We start from the raw sequence: 16,522 nt of genomic DNA, 5'->3' as shown, positions 1-16,522 counted from the left end.
CTCAGAAGGGTTGTGATTGGCAGGTGCGGGCAGGTGGCGGGCTAGGATACACATGGCTCTGGGAGACAGAAGGGAGAGTCTGGCACACACAGGAGCTGCTTCCCCCGTGATAAGGCCGTGGGACAGAGGGCTGGCCCAGGAGGCCAGAGACCTGGTTCCTACCAGAAGGCCACCTGCCACCGTGTGCTGCCGGGAAAGCCCCTTCCCTTCTCTGGTCCCCAGTCACTCCTCCTGCAAATATGAGTCTCACCCAAGAGGACCCTGACCCTCAAGATGGGAACAAAGCCTCCCAGCACCCCTCAGGGGGCAGGGAGGACTCCAAGTCTGCACAGCCCCCGGCAGCCGTCTGGCCTCCCAGCAAGTGCTTGGACCCGGTGCTTTGTCGTTACCATGACGATCATGTGAGCGTGTGTGTGTGTGTGCTGACCAACTACCCTGCTCTCCCGAAACCCGCGCCCCAGACCTCCGGGCAAACCACCTCTCATTCTAAGAGCATCCAGGACGATCGAATACTCCCTCATTTCAGTTTGCAGAAATAAAAGGGATTCTGCCGAGGATTCTCAGACCAGCTCCACCACATCCTCAGACCACAGCTCAGCCATGCGGCTTCATTGGCTAAACCTGCGTTCCCAATGCATGGGGCCCGCGTTCCATCCCTGGTTGGGGAACTAGATCCTGCATGCTGCAACTAAGAAGCCCTCGTGCAGCGAAGATCCTGAGAGCCCCAAGTAAGACCCAGTGCTGTGTCGTGCTCAGTCGTCTCTGACTCTTTGCGACTGCCAGGCTCCTCTTTTCCTGGGGATTCTCCAGGCAAGGATACTGGAGTGGGTTGCCATACCCTCCTCTAGGGGATCTTCCCGACCCAAGAATTGAACCCATGTCTCCCAGTGCAGCCAAAATAAATAATCTTTTTTTTTAAAGGAAGACGTGTTACTTCAGGCTGTGCCTGCATAAAAGCAGGGGCTGGGCCAGATCACCCTTGCGTGATCCGCATTCAGCTCTGAGATACAGAGTTAAAACTTTCGCGTGGCTGGAAAAGGGCCACGTTGGGGTTTGAGCCTCAGAGCTGCGCTTCTCAGACTGTAAACTCCACGGGAACCGCCTGGGACCCTGTGACCGTGCAGAGCTCACTGGGCTCCGGCCCCCGTGACCCTCCTCTGAGCGCTCTCTCCTGCCAACGCTCCTGTGTGTGCTACGCCTACTTGTGAAATCCTGTTCTTCTTCCTCCTCTTCTTACCCCTCCAATCCCCCACGAGCCAGAGTTTCGGTGGAGACTCGGGGAAACTTCTGTTTATAAAAAGTGTTTATTTATTTGGCTGAGTTGGTCTTAGCTGTGGTACGTGGGATCTTTCGTTGTGGTGTGCAGGCTCGCTAGCTATGGCGAGTGGGCTGTGGGATCTTAGTTCCCTGACCAGGGATTGAACATGTGTCCCCTGCATTGCAAGGCCGATTCTTAACCCCTGGACCACCAGGGAAGTCCCTGAAACTTCCCTTTATTACACGGTGCAGAGGCTGTTGGAATGTCATTTTCAATTCTGTGTTCCTTCTCCCTGATGTCAGCAGAACAGACCTTGGAGGGCAAGAGCCAGGCTCCAGAGCTACTGAGAAGGTGAGACTGGGGGGTGGGGTGAGGAATCAGTAAAACCGCAAGGAGCATCACGCCGCTGGCGCTTGGCACGAATGGAGAGCTCCCCGGCCCCCCAGCGCTACTGGCTTCCCTTCCCTTTCTTGCTCTGAAAAGGCCACGAGCATGGGACCACAGAGCAACACCTAACCCTGGCTTCCCTGGCTGAGGGGGAGACACGTGCCCACAATTTACAGAACTTAGGAACTATCAACTCACCATCCTTGAGTGAGAAGCTCAGAAGGTCCTGAGGGAAAAGTAACAGGAATTAGCGATAGGTTGATACGTAACCAGCCTGCTCACTGGACATACATTTATTGACTCTTAACAATAAGTGGGAAAACAAGGCAGACAAAATACCTTTGCCCTGCATTTGAGTGGCAAGCCAGACCAACAAGCCAGCACATAACCAAACAAATGCATAAGAACTTCAGGGAGTCAGATGAAGGAGGGCAAGGGCTGTTTTAAAAGTGCTCCGCTGGCACCGAGAGCCCGGGCCAAGCATCTGCCTTCTTCAAATGCACACAGAGGAGGTGAGTGACACGCCCAAGGGCACACAGCAGAGCTGATGCTTCCGAAAAGAGGCACCACAGCTTAACGGCTAGGAACACGGGCTTCTGAGTCAGATGGCCAAGCTTCAAATCCGCTGTGTGACCTCGAACAAGTTATTAAACCTCTCTGTGCCTCAATGTTCTCATCTATAAAATGGGGATGATCACTTTATCTACCTCATAAAATTGCTCTGAGAATTAAATGAGTTCATATGAGTAAAGGTGCTAACATATAAGAAGCAATGTTTAAGTAATAAATCAATAGTAAATATTCGATAATGATCGATCATCGTATCATCAGATATTATGATGCAATATTTAACCTTTGAACTCCCCCCACACAACTAGAAGTGATATTCAGGCTGACTCTGAGAGGAAGCTGTCTACTTTCCCCAGCAGCTGCTACCTGGGCAGTGGGTGTACCTGAGTGATCACCAGTGGGTCATCCTTCAAGATGGGGTCCTTCAACAAAACCTCAGCAAATACGTCTGCTCCTTCGCCTCCCAGACCACTGGCAAAAGCAGTCATGGTAGGCAAGACGGCTTCAGACAGGTCCAGCCACTTCACCAGGCCAGCCACAAAGTCTGTGCAGAAGGATCTGAAAGACAAACACAGCTGAGACCCTGGACCATGCAACTCACAAGACGAGACATGTTAAGGGATGTGAAGAGCTGGCATCTACAAAAAACCATGGCAACTGTGGCCCATGGAACATAGCGAGAGAGCCAAACCTGATTTCAGGAGAGCGGATCTGACCTTACTCCACCAAAACTTTAACCACAAGGAGCTGATAAACCATAGGAATGAGGGCAATGAGCAGTTAGTTACTGACCAAACACCCTGAGCCCAGCCTGCCCTGAGGGCTGTGAAATAAAAAATGAGCAAGACGGATCTTGGATAAGAAGCTCATTGAGGGGTAGAGACCCAGATGGAACTAACTGGTCTAGCGCCATGCAACATGCTAGGACAGAGGCAGGAATCCAGCCCTGATGAGTCCAGAGAGGGGGCCCCGAATCCATCTGGGAGGTGAGGGGTGGCAACCAGAAAAGGCTTCCCGCAGATGGAGACCTCCTGCTGTTGGAAACAGCCATGGACATGCTTTCTAGAAACACGCTGGCCGCCGCAGAAGTGGACAAAGTGTGGAGGAAGTTATGCAACCATCACCGTGGGGTCTCTGTCCATACTGAGTATTTGAGCTGAGTCCCACAGGGGTCCCTGGGTGGGGGATGGATGGGGTACTCCAGGGCAGAAGGGACCCCAGGAGATGCAGGAAGCCCATGGCATCTTGGGGGCACTTCTCTGGTGACTCAGATGGTAAAGAATCTGCTTGCAATGCAGGAGACCCAGGTTTGATCCCTGGGTGGGGAAGATTCCCTGGAGAAGGGAATGGCAATCCACTCCAGTATTCTTGCCTGGAGAATTCCATGGACAGAGGAGCCTGGCAGGCTACAGTCCGTGGGGTCACAAAGAGTCGGACACAACTGAGTGACTGACACTTTTTCACTTTCGTGGCATCTTGGGGACCCTGGCAGAGCCCACATCAGGCTTTGATTCAAAGCTACCACTGGGATGTGGAGCAGGAGAGTCAGCCGGGAGGTGATTAGGCAAGTTCTGAGAAAAGGTTTCCCAGAAACAAGCCAAGCTCCCTGGTCGTGGGGGTGACCTTAGGAGGCTCTCTGCTGGCATTGCTTGGCTCTGGTCTCCATGGATCCCAGGCAGCACACCCAACCCATTCCTCAGAGCTGCTGCTGCCAAAGCCCAAGCAGAGAGATCTCTGCAGGCTGGGCCCGTGCAGGTGGGTGCAGGACTCAGGTTCAAATCCTGGGAACACCACCGTTTTGGTCCAGGTTCCCAGGAAGTAGCTCTGAAATGATTACTGGGGATTCCCTCAGGTTCAACACCTGTGGATGGGCAGGGAGGATGAAGAACTTGGTGGGTGGGAGGGAGCTGAGATCCAGTCTCAACAGAAGTCTCAGCTGATCCTGTGGGGAGATCTGAAGATGGGGTGACCCCTGAGAGATGTCCCCCAGTGGGGCGAGAGGGCTGGGCCTTCATACCCTCATATCAGAGAGTCATCGGACAACAAATACCCCAGGAAGTGGGCAGAACCCTGGGCAGGGTGGCTCTCTGCAGCTGAGGCAGGCCCAGCCCACGTGGGTGGCCCCCTCTGCAGTCGGTGGAAACGTCCTTCACTGCTGAGCGAGGCTGTGAAAGTACCTTGATCTCTCTGTGCCTCGGTTTCCTTACCTGAAAATGGGTGTAAGAGACCGACTTCATAGAACTGCTTGAGGATTAAATGAGAAGCTACATATAAAGCACGACAAGCAAGGCTTGGCACGCAGTAGATAATTAATGTTGGTTAGCATCACTATTTACATTTTTTTTTAAACATATTTATTCCCTTGGCTGCACCGGGTCTTAGCTGCAGCGTGTGGGATCTAGTTCCCTGACCAGGGCTTGAACCTGAGCCCCCTGCATTGGGAGCGCAGAGTCTTAGCTACTGGACCACCAGGGAAGTCCCAGCATCACTATTTTATTTACAAGGTGACCAAGGGAGGTAGTGAAGAGGGCTGAGCTGGGCTCTGAAACCTGACCCCTGGGAGAGTTCTGGCCCCCTCGGTGCCTGGCTTCACAGCCTCCCTCGCTTCTCTCAGCTTCATTTTCCTCTGTTGTAAAGTGAAGATGATAACAGGGCTGCTTCAGAGATTGGCCAGAAAGATTAAATCACAAGATAAAAGCACCCGGCACATGATAACCCTCCATAAATGTTAGCTACCGTTATTACAGTTACTATGATTTGCCCCGCTGGAATTACTGGAATTACCCTGGGGCGATGTGTGGGTGTGAGTGGGGGGCAGGGATGACTAAGTGGATCAAGTGTCGTTTCTGTGTCAACATGTATGCAGAAAGGGCTCGGGGCTGAGGGCAGCGGCGTGGCCGGGCCCTATGTCCATGGATGCAGAGAAGCGCTGCATCTCACGCGTGGAAGGGTGAAGAGCATGAACTCTGATCAAATCCAGCTTTGCCGTGAGCTGTGTGATCTTGGGCAAGTTACTCAGCCTCTCTGTGCCTTGGAAATACCGGTGAGAAGGACGAAACCTACTTCATGGGGTTGTCGAAAGGATTAGCCGAGTTAGCAGGTGTCACGTGCTCAGAACAAAACTGGCAGGTGTAAAGCCCTATGCAGGTGTTTCTTTGGATAAACAAATGAATGAGAACATATGTAAAGGGCCAGTGTGGCAATCTATTAAACGAGGCAGCAGCACTGCAGAATGGCGGGGTCTTGGTAATGCTTCTGATGTGGTTGGTGAAGAATACTGGGGTGGGTAGTCATTCCCTTCTCCAGAGGATCTTTCTGACTCAGGGACTGAACTCGGGTCTCCTGCATTGCAGGCAGACTCTTCACCGTCTGAGCCACCAGGGAAGCCCCAGTCAAAACATATGACAATCAATGGCAATGAGAATTCATGGCGACCGCAGAGCAACTATCCACCAGCCCCTGTGCTTGCTGCTCCATACACATGGGCTCGCTGACTTCTGGGTACAGCCCCACAAGGGCAGGAAGCACTGTTTTTACCTCCATTCGAGAAACAAGGATGATACTCAGACCCACAGAGGTTATGTGACAGCTCCAGGGTCCAAGCCCCCAAGTCTCGGACTCCAGAGGCCACGCTGAACCACTGCAGAGACCGCCCTGCCTCCCAAGTGTGTTTTGGGTCTTAAGACGACTGAGATCAACCACGTGGAAAGGGCTGCACATGCTGCGCTGCAGCACAGAAGCCCACAGAATCCCAGGGACAGAGGAGCCTGACGGGCTACACAGGCTCACAAAGAGTTGGACAGGACTGAAGTGACTTAACACGCACACACGCTCAACTTTCAGGAAGGAAACACCCCCAAGGCAAATGCTTCTGGCTCAGCCACAGCCCTGTGTGCTTAAGACCAGATGTGGATTTGGGAGGGGGGTGCACACAGAACAATAACTTCTCCCTGTGCCCTCCCAGGTGGAGGTGGTGCCCAGCACAGGTCTGGCACACAGTTCAGGTTCATAAATATTTCTTTATGTGAACAAAGTACGCAAAGCTCTTCCCCTGCATATCTACCGGCTTATCAGGTAGGGATTTACCAGATTGGGGCAGCTTCTGGAAAGATAAGAGCTTCCTAAGTATGGAATCAAGATTGCTGGGAGAAATATCAATAACCTCAGATATGCAGATGATACCACCCTTATGGCAGAAAGTGAAGAGGAACTAAAAAGCCTCTTGATGAAAGTGAAAGAGGAGAGTGAAAAAGTTGGCTTAAAGCTCAACATTCAGAAAACTAAGATCATGGCATCTGATCCCATCACTTCATGGGAAATAGATGGGGAAACAGTGGAAACAGTGTCAGACTTTATTTTTTTTGGCTCCAAAATCACTGCAGATGGTGATTGCAGCCATGAAATTAAAAGACACTTACTCCTTGGAAGGAAAGTTATGACCAACCTAGACAGCATATTGAAAAGCAGAGACATCACTTTGCCAACAAAGGTCCGTCTAGTCAAGGCAATGGTTTGTCCAGTGGTCATGTATGGATATGAGAGTTGGACTGTGAAGAAAGCTGAGCACCAAAGAATTGATGCTTTTGAAGTGTGGTGTTGGAGAAGACTCTTGAGAGTCCCTTGGACTGCAAGGAGATCCAACCAGTCCATTCTGAAGGAGATCAGCCCTGGGATTTCTTTGGAAGGAATGATGCTAAAGCTGAAACTCCAGTACTTTGGCCACCTCATGCAAAGAGTTGACTCATTGGAAAAGACTCTGATGCTGGGAGGGATTGGGGGCAGGAGGAGAAGGGGATGACAGAGGATGAGATGGCTGGATGGCATCACCGACTCTATGGACGTGGGTTTGGGTGGACTCCGGGAGTTGGTGATGGACAGGGAGGCCTGGCATGCTGCGATTCATGGGATCGCAAAGAGTCGGACACGACTGAGCGGCTGAACTGAACTGAACTGAAGTATGGCACAGGTATGGGTTGGAGCAGGGAGAGAGTTGGACCCTTGCAGGAGTTGGGCCCTTGCTTGCTTGGGAACAGAACACCCAATGAGATAAATTCTAACCTCCAGAAAGAAGGAAAGAAAGAAAGAAACCAGGACTTCCCTGGTGGCTCAGACAGTAAAGGTCTGCTTACAATGCGGGAGACCAGCGTTCAATCCCTGGGTTGGGAAGATCTCCTGAAGAAGGAAATGGCAACGCACTCCAGTACTCTGGCCTAGAAAATCCCATGGATGGAGGAAGCTGGCAGGCTACAGTCCATGGGGTTGCAAAGAGCTGGACACGACTGAGCAACTTCACTTTCTTTACTTTCTGTGCCAGGCTCTGCAGGAGCCATCCAGACATTCCTTCCCCAGGACCACCCTCTCTGATGGATGGCCGCTTCTCAGCAGCAGTGATTCTCCAGCCCCTTCTTCTGGGCCAGTAGAAGCCCCCTGCCATGATGGAGACAGAGAATGACAAGTGTCTTTAGTTTTTCCATGCCTCCCTTCCAGGCAAGGCTCTAACCAATGACATAAAAGGGGAAGCCTTTGCAGGGTATCCTGGGAAAGAGTTCCTCCCTAATGAGAGAGACTTGCAGAGCATCCTCATCCTCCCCTTCTCGCCTCGAGTCTTATTCTGTGAGGGTGTGATGTACGGTACTGCAGCAGCCAAACACTGCACTACATGCTTTACCTACATTATCTCATTTGACTCTGGAACTACCCTGCAGGGTGGGCATCACTAGCCGCACTTTACAGCTGAAGACACCGATGCTTAGGGAAGCCAAATAACCTGCCAGGGGTCACATGTCATCGCAAAGTGGCAGGGCTAGGATCTGAACCCAGATCTGAGTCCAAATCCCGTGGTTTGTCTCCTGTGCTAACAGAGTCAGTATGTATCCATTCCTTCCTTTCACAAATCTTTACTGTCTTCGCTACACCAAGCTGTGTGCAAGGCACTGGGCACTCAAGCGATGAACAGGGCAGTTCCTGCCCTCCAGGGACAGGAGTGGGGCGGCAGGTATGGGAAGAGCTGCAGTGCAGCATGCCGGTGGTCATGGGGGCAGGTCACTGGACAGACAGGTGGAGACGCATCCTGTCCGGGAGGTGAGGAGGGTCTGGGAAGGCTTCCTGGAGGTGACCCCCAAGGAGATGAATACGCACAAGTGTTTGGTTTGGTGAGGATGACAAAGATAAAAAAAAAAAGCCCAGCTAAGACTCAAGGCACAGAGGAGTTTACTCAAGGGGCCCATGCTGGGACTGAGGGGGCGCGGCTCCTGGAAATAATGCAGAAGCGAAACCTTCTTCTACTTCCTGTCCCCAAAACCCACCACTTTCGGCCTCAGCAACACTATCTGTGTGCTCCGAGGCCCTCCGTCCCAGTCTGGGGGCTCCATCTGCCCCTCCACAACACCCAAGCTGTCCCCAGCTCCAGAAAAAGGCTGCCTCACCTTTGTTCCTCCTCCTCTGGATCACTGTCCTGGTTTCTCCAAACAACTTCACCAGCTTTCCAACAACCCTCCTCCGGCCCTCCAAACTTTCCCCTGCAAATCCCTGAAGGCCAAGCCCATGCTCCTAGCCACTCTACTATTCCGACTCCAAACACTCACTGAACCTATCCCCCATCGTGGCACTTAGCCCATCCGTCCACTCTTAAAACCAGTCAACTGGGGACTTCCCTGGTGGTTCAGTGGTTAAGAATCCGCCTTCCAATGCAGGGGACACAGTTTGACCCCTAGTCCTGGAATATTCCACATGCCAGGGCTTCCCTTATAGCTCAGTTGGTAAAGAATCCGCTTGTAATGCAGGAGACCCTGGTTCGATTCCTGGGTTGGGAAGATCAGCTGGAGAAGGGATAGGCTACCCACTCCAGTATTCTTGGGCTTCCCTGGTGGCTCAGCTGGTAAAGAATCTGCCCGCAATGCGGGAGACCTGGGTTCGATTCCTGGGTTGGGAAGATCCCCTGGAGAAGGGAAAGGCTACCCACTCCAGTATTCTGGCCCGGCGGATTCCATGGACTGTATAGTCCACGGGGTCACAAAGAGTCAGACATGACTGAGCGACTTTCCCTTTCACTTTGGGGAATGGAGCCCACACACTGCAACTGCTGAAGACGGCACGCCCTAGAGCCCGCGCTCGGCAATAGGAGAAGTGAGGTGATGTGCACGGCAGTCAGGCAGAAGTCCTGCTCGCTGCAACTAGAGCAAGCCCAAGCGCAGTAACGGAGACCCGGCACGGTCATAAACACATAAATAAGTGAATAAAAATGAAAACAAAACAAAACACACAAACCCAGACACCTGGTTTAGCCCCCTGATTGTAAGCACCAGGAGAACAGGAGCCAGGCCTTGCTTTTCTTTGCGTTCTCCACAGGGCCTTTCACAATCCTCAGTACACAGGAGGTGCTCACTGAATGCACAGACATCTTGTCCTGCATTAGGGGGTGTCCTCCTTGAGTGTACGGGCAGAGGTGGCCCTGTTGATCTTACTCACATACACTTTCCATGTACTTCAAGTGGTGCCTGGTCAAAAAGCAGGTGCTCCTTAGATGCCTTGTGAAGGTATAAATGAGTGGGCACCGAATGAGGGATCGCTGTCCCCCTACGATGTGAGTTCCCTAAAGGCAAGGACAACGGCTTTGTCCTCTTTGTACCGTCTGGTAGCACCTGGAAGGCTGCCTGGCTGCCACAAATCATCTCCTTGAAATAGCACGACCATCTCTCTGTGAGATAGAAGCACTCACCTTTGCTCAGGCTCTGGAAAGAGCTGGGACAAGGAGATGCCACAGAGGGCGGCGTAGGTGAAGCGGCTGGCCTCGGTCAGCTCCCGGCCCGTGGGCAGACGCGGCTCCCCCTCCACACCCGGCTCAGCCACCCGGGGCAGCCTCGGGCCCGACCCGTCCCTTGTGGCCATTTCCAGTCCTGCAGGGAAAAATCCCAGTGAAAGACTGCTTTCAGCAGGTTGGCAAAGCCTCCTTCAATAGGACACAAACTACCCATCATAAAAGAAAAAATGGATAAATCAGCCCTCATTCAAATGAAAAACTTCTAGTTATCATCTTTAAGAGACTGGGAGGTGGGGGAGGGCGAGATATTTTCAAATGTGTTTATCACAAAGGCTGAGTATCCCCAGAATGATAACAACTCATACAAGTCACTAAGAAAAAGAAACAAAGCAAATTTAAGATCAGCAAAAGACCTGAATAGGTACTTCACAAAAGATATCACGTATCTTCACAAAAGTGGTCTATAAGCACACGCAGAGGTGCTCAACATCATCATGAATCAGAGAAACAGAGATAAAAACCCCAGTAAGACATGGCTACTCATCCATCAGAAAGACTAAACTTGAAAACCTGACAACACCAAGTGCTGATGAAGAAAAAAGACAGAACTTGCAAACATACCGGCGGGGTGTGAATTAGTCACTGAGGACACAGAAATGAAAAACTCCAGTGAGGGACGTCCCTGGTGGTCCAGCGGCTCGGACTCCACTCCCTCAGTGCAAGGGGCCTGGGTTCAAGCCCTGGTTGGGGAACTAGATCCCAGGTGCTGCAACCCAGGGCTCAAATGCCGAAACTAAAGATCTTGCAACTAACACCTGACCCAGCAAACAAATTTTAAAAGGAAAAAAGCCCAAGTCCATTCGCCTATCAGAATGGTTAAAACTAAAAAAGACCTATAATATTAACAGAATAAGGAGCAAATAGAACTTTCATACACAGCTGGGGAAAATGTAACTTGGTAGAACCACGGGCAAAATGGTCTCACTTTATCCAGCAAAGTTAAACAGATGTCTTCCCTACACCCCAGCAATTCCACTCCTGAGAAATGAGGGCTTATGTCCCCCAAAAGACATGTACATGAATGCTCAGAGAAACTTCATTCATAACAGTCCTAAATGAAACCACCCACACGTTCACCCACGGGTAGATCGGACATCCTATGTCTAGTCATACCATGGAATGCTACACAGCAATGAAAAAGAACAGAGCCTGACGCACAGACTTCAACATGAGTGAATCTTAATGATAAGCAGACAGTCACTCACTAGAGTATATACTGTAGAATTATGTTTATATGAACTTGAAGAATAGGTCAAACCAATCTATAGCAAGAAGGGTCAGAAGAGGGGTTGCCATTGGAGGAATATTGGCCCAGAAGGGATACAGAAAGGCTTCTAGGTGATGAAAATGTTCTGTATCTTGACCCAGGTGGTGATTTTAAAATCCACTGAACTGTATACTTAAGATTTGTGTATATGGGGGACTTCCGTGGTGGTCCAGTGGTTAAGAATCTGCTTTCCGATGCAGGAGACCTGAGTTCGATCCCTGATTGGGAAACCAAGATCCCACATTCTGAGGGGCAACTAAGCCCCACTGCAACGACTGAGCCCGAGCTCTCTAGAGTCCATGCGGCACATGAGAGAAGCCGGCATGCCGCAGAGAAGCCCAGCGCAGCCACAGAAGAGGGGTGGGGAGGGAGTAAGGCCTCCCTGCCCTCCCTCTGCCCCTCCCTCTACTCTGTTCTTCTTTGCCAGCAGCTGAAGTGGACGGAGGGAAGGCAGGCGTAGGGACAAACCAAGCCAAGCCAGGCCTCCAAGGGCCCTGGGAGGGGGGACCAGGAAGGGTAGCCAGCCGTGACCACAGGCACCGCAGATACAAAATGCAGGCTCAGGACCAGGCAGACGGTGTGATGAGAAGAAGGTGTGGGACTTTGGGAAGCTCAACCTCTCTGCACTGAGATTCCTTCACCTACAAATGAACTATAATAGTGTGTGTCTGGAAGATCTGCGCAAGCAACGAGGAACACCGCCGTGCAAGTCAGTATTTATAAAGCACTGAAAAGACAGAACTTGGCACTGGGCTCACACTACATAAATGTTAAAGAAATAAATGTATAAAATTATCAACAAACAAACAAGTGCTCAGCACCGTGCCTGGCATGCAGCAAAGGGGCATAAATAAGAGTAAGAGGCAACCAAAGGGACCCGTCACTGGATGCCAGGCCCCCAGGCTGCAGTTTTAACACACACTGTCTCAGCCGGCTCTATGAGCCAGGTACTACCACAGTGTCCACTTTCTCCCTGTTCCTGGAGGAACAGGCTCAGAGGAGGAGGATCTGGGCCCGGGTCACGTGCCAGAGAACAGCAGAATAGAACCCAAAGCTAGACCTCTTAGCAGACATCTCACCCACAATCTCGTGGTTTTTTTTTGTTTTGCACCATCTCCGTTTTAAACATTCGTCTTATTGCCCAGAGATTTCTAGATTAATACCCATATGCCACACTGACTTTGGCTCACAATTCATTCTCATCCAGCTGAGCAACAAAATCTTTTGTTCTCAAAATATTACATCCATGGAGGGATTATTTAAAAGTTTGTTGGCAGCTAACATGGCATCTGTTTTTCAAAATAACTCTGAGCTAGTTAAAGCCACAAGCCAACATCTGGACAGCAGGTTAACAGCTCACAAAGCACTGTAAATCCATTTAATTCTTACAATTACCAGGTAAGGTTAAGTAGCATGTGAGGCATTATGACTCTCTCCTATAACTATAAGCTCAGAGAGGTCAAGTGATTTCCCCAGGGTCACACAGTACGTACGTGATGAAAATCAAACCAGACTTTGGTTCCAAACCCCATGTTCACTCCTGTGCGTCAGGCACAGGGATTCTCCTCCCCTCATTTCAGATGGAGAAACTGAGGGCCAGACAGGTTAAGACCTTGCCCAATGTCACCCAGCAAGACTGGCCTCCAATGGCTGCTCCAGGAACCCAGGTTTGAGATCTTTTGGAGTGGATTTCCCTAGCTCTTTGCTGTCCAAGGGATTCTCAAGAGTCTTCTCCAATATCGCAGTTCAAAAGCATCAATTCTTCGGCGCTCAGCTTTCTTTACAGTCCAACTCTCACATCCATACATGACTACTGGAAAAACTATAGCCTTGACTAGATGGACCTTTGTTGGCAAAGTAATGTCTCTGCTTTTCAATATGCTCTCTAGGTTGGTCATAGCTTTTCAAGGATATCAAATCAGTCCATCCTAAAGGAAATCAATTATGAACATTCATTGGCTGGACTGATGCTGAAGCCGAAACTCCAATACTTTGGCCACCTGATGCGAAGAACTGACTCATTGGCAAAGACCCTGATTCTGGGAAAAATTGAAGGCGGGAGGAAAAGCGGATGACAGAGGATGAGATGGTTGGATGGCATCACCGATTTGCTGGACATGAGTTTGAGCAAGATCCGGGAGCTGGTGATGGACAGGGAGGCCTGGTATGCTGCAGTCCATGGGGTCGCAAAGAGTCGGACATGACTGAGCAACTGAACTGAACTCCCTGGCTCAGATAATCAGTACAGACCACGGCCGTGAACAAAGGGCACAGCAACAAACCACGAACTAAGATGATGACCGGGGGCAGTGCCCGGCCTTGATGTCAGCAGACTCGGCGATTCCTAACCTTTAATCAACACCACCACGTGCCACTTGGAGACTGGAGTAACTGCTGCTCCTACCCAGAGGAGCCCACGGTGGTAGTTTATTGGGCTTGTATTTGGGGAACCCCATGTTAGGTCTCAGCTCGAGAAGAAACAGCCTTCTAATCAGAGAATCCTAAGCTGGCCTGCCTCTAACCACGGCAGGGAAGAGGGTGTGCTGAGTGCCCAAAGAACTCAGCTCAGGCCAAATTCATCCATTCATCCGTTCGTTCATCCTTTCAACAAAATACACTCGTGATACCCCTATAAATCCATTCTCTGCACAACAGCCCGAGCGGCCTCGTTGTCACACACAGTGGTCATGTCACTCCCCTGCTTAAAGTCCTCCAGAGGCCTCCCATCGCCCCAGGATGAAGACCAGTCCTTTCATGGTGGTCTACACAGTCCTGGTCTGGCCTCTGCCTGCCTCTAATCCCAGCCTGTACACCCCCTGCCCACCGTGCTCACTGCACTACAGCCACTCGGGCTGTCTTCGCTCTTCAAATACGCGAGCTGGTCCTCCCCCTGGGCCTTTGCACCTGCTGTCCTCCCAGCCCGGGACACTTTGCATTTGTCCTTCACATCATTCTGGCTTCAGCCCGAATGTCACCTTCTCTAGGCCAAGCTACTGTGCTTCTCTAACCCAGTACCCCTGTTCTATTTCTGTAATACTTACTTCCGTCTTAAGTAATATATTTTTAGAGTATTTGTTTACTTGTGTGCATAAGTAGAATGCTAACTTCCCGAGGAAGGCCCCTGGGTGTTTCTTCACTGCTGTACCCAGAGCTTTCTGAGCTAGCCGTGGAATATGGTTGGTATTCAGTCACTACTTGCTGGACGAATGAAGAAGGATATATGGTGCAGGATGTCCTGTTCTGGGCAGCCTTGGGGCAGATCACGGGACAAAACTGACAAATTCCCTGCCCTCAAGGGGCTCACATTCAGAAGGGAGACAGGCAATACTATACTGATACGTCAAAATCATAATAATTTAAGTAACTTGCCCATAATCACACAGCTACTAAGTGGTGGAACTGAGATTTTTTTCACTCAGAGGAACTGAATGCATGATCCATGCTCTGAACAGTCCACTCAATAAATAAGTGATAAGTGATGGTGTTAGTCACTCAGTCGTGCCCGACTCTTTGCAACCCTATGGACTGTAGCCCGCCAGGCTCCTCTGTCCATGGGATTCTCCAGGCAGGAATATTGGAGTGGGCGGCCATGTCTTCCTCCAGGGGCTTGTCCCCACCTGAGGACTGGACCTGCACTGAGAGCCTGGGGTCTCCTTCACTGCAAGTGGATTCTTTACCATCTGAGTCACCAGGGAGGCCCAAGAAATCAGTAAGTAAGTAGATAAGCAGGTAAATATTCAGTTAAGTATTCGGTGACTGCCAGGGAAGAGCAACCAGGGTGAGGGGAGTACGAAGTGAGGAGGAAGGAGGGGTGGCAGTGGTATCAGGCGAAAGGGGCCGTTCCAGCAGAGGCCTGCAGGAGCTAAGACGGGCCGGAGAAGGCGATCTAGGAGGAGAAACAGGCAGTGGCAGACACAGACAGGTAACAGACGACGGCAAAGCAGTGGGGCAAATGCTGCGGCAGAGGGAACCCAGACAGCCAGACACGCAGAGGAGAGCCCAGCACCGGCTTCCCGGAGAAGGCGACCTCAGACGGGGCGGGAAAGAAGTGTTCCCGGCAGACGAGACAACGTGTCAGGCCCAAACGGAGAAGACAGAAGATGCTTCTGAAGAACCAAAAGGATGCTCAGTGTAGCCAGGGCTTGGGCAATGGGTGGGTGTAGAGGCGGGGAGGGAAGAAATGAGGTTGGAGGGGAAGCTGCCAGAGGCTACACCCTGAGGGGACCAAGTGTGCCCAGCTGAGGAGTCCAACCTGACTCTGAAGGCCAGGGCCGCGTGCAGAGCTGAGGGAGGGCGCGCTGGGCCTCTCAGCGCTATTTCTGCAACTGCCCGTGAGTCCATAATCAATTAAAAAGAAACAAGCACTGCGGCATTGCTATAGAATTTGAGAACCTCAAGTTAAAATAAACCCAAATTAAATATTCACCTCCACTCCAAATCAATCAGTTAATTTACCAAACACGTACCAGATAAGTACAACAAGTATTACAGGTGCTGCTTCCATGCTGGGGACCCAGGAGTGACTAAGACACAGGGACAAGCACCTCCACCATGGAGACTCACTGTAGCAGGGAGACAGACGGTAGGTAAACTCAAAACATTTAAATTAAGAGCATTCTGTTTCACACAAGGAGTTGGAAAGAAAATGGAAAGAAAACACTGAAAAAGAAAAATCATTTTACACAATGACGAAGGTTCTGAAGAAAAAGAAACCTTATATAATGCTTATCCAGATTTCAAGAAACAACCTTGGGCTTCCCTTCTCTCTAAGTCTGAAAACAGGCTGTTCAGCTTCTTGGAAGTTCTTGGAGAACTATGCAAATTGCCTTGGAGGAAAAAACCAGAAAAACCAGCCCGCGGGTCCATAGGGTGTGGGACTGGGAGGAGGCCTGTGGGAAAGAGGGAGGTTAGCCCCGGGGCTCAGGGGAGCCCTGACCCTACTTCTGACCTTTGCCCCCCAGGTCTGTAGGCATTGATCATTCATCGAGAGCAGCCTGGCTCGTGGCATGAATTGTCGGTTCCAAGTCTTCATACCCTGAACCGTGGGTGCTGCACCCGCTGCTTGGCCAGCCTGGCGGCAGAGGGCTGGCACTGGATCTCCTCCACACCAGTATTCCCGGGCCCAGCCATTTGTGTGCCACGGAGTGAGTGCTCGGAAATTGCCTGTGACATAAGCAAGTGAATGAACGAGTTTTGAGGTGTCAACAAAAGCTAGATTTTC

At 51.0% G+C, this 16,522-nt stretch overlaps 1 protein-coding gene across 7 annotated transcripts in view; it reads right to left on the bottom strand.

The window, feature by feature from the left end:
• The window catches only part of TMCO4 (transmembrane and coiled-coil domains 4), a 103,692-nt gene that overhangs the window by 69,975 nt on the left and 17,195 nt on the right, over nt 1–16,522 (bottom strand). For 5 of the 7 annotated variants that reach the window (XM_055574280.1, XM_055574279.1, XM_055574281.1 and 2 more), the window contains 3 exons: nt 9,933–10,110; nt 2,599–2,773; nt 1,844–1,871 (listed from right to left, as the gene is read on the bottom strand). In XM_055574280.1, coding sequence (XP_055430255.1) covers nt 1,844–1,871; nt 2,599–2,773; nt 9,933–10,102 — 373 coding nt within the window. In that variant the 5' untranslated portion in view covers nt 10,103–10,110. The remainder of the gene's footprint in view (nt 1–1,843; nt 1,872–2,598; nt 2,774–9,932; nt 10,111–16,522) is intronic. The other 2 variants (XM_055574285.1, XM_055574284.1) reach the window with 1 other exon arrangement.

Source organism: Bubalus kerabau, chromosome 3 (genome assembly GCF_029407905.1).
Source record: "Bubalus kerabau isolate K-KA32 ecotype Philippines breed swamp buffalo chromosome 3, PCC_UOA_SB_1v2, whole genome shotgun sequence".
Lineage (NCBI taxonomy): Eukaryota > Metazoa > Chordata > Mammalia > Artiodactyla > Bovidae > Bubalus > Bubalus kerabau.
Note: the sequence above shows the minus strand (reverse complement) of the source record. Positions and strands in the feature narration are given on the sequence as shown.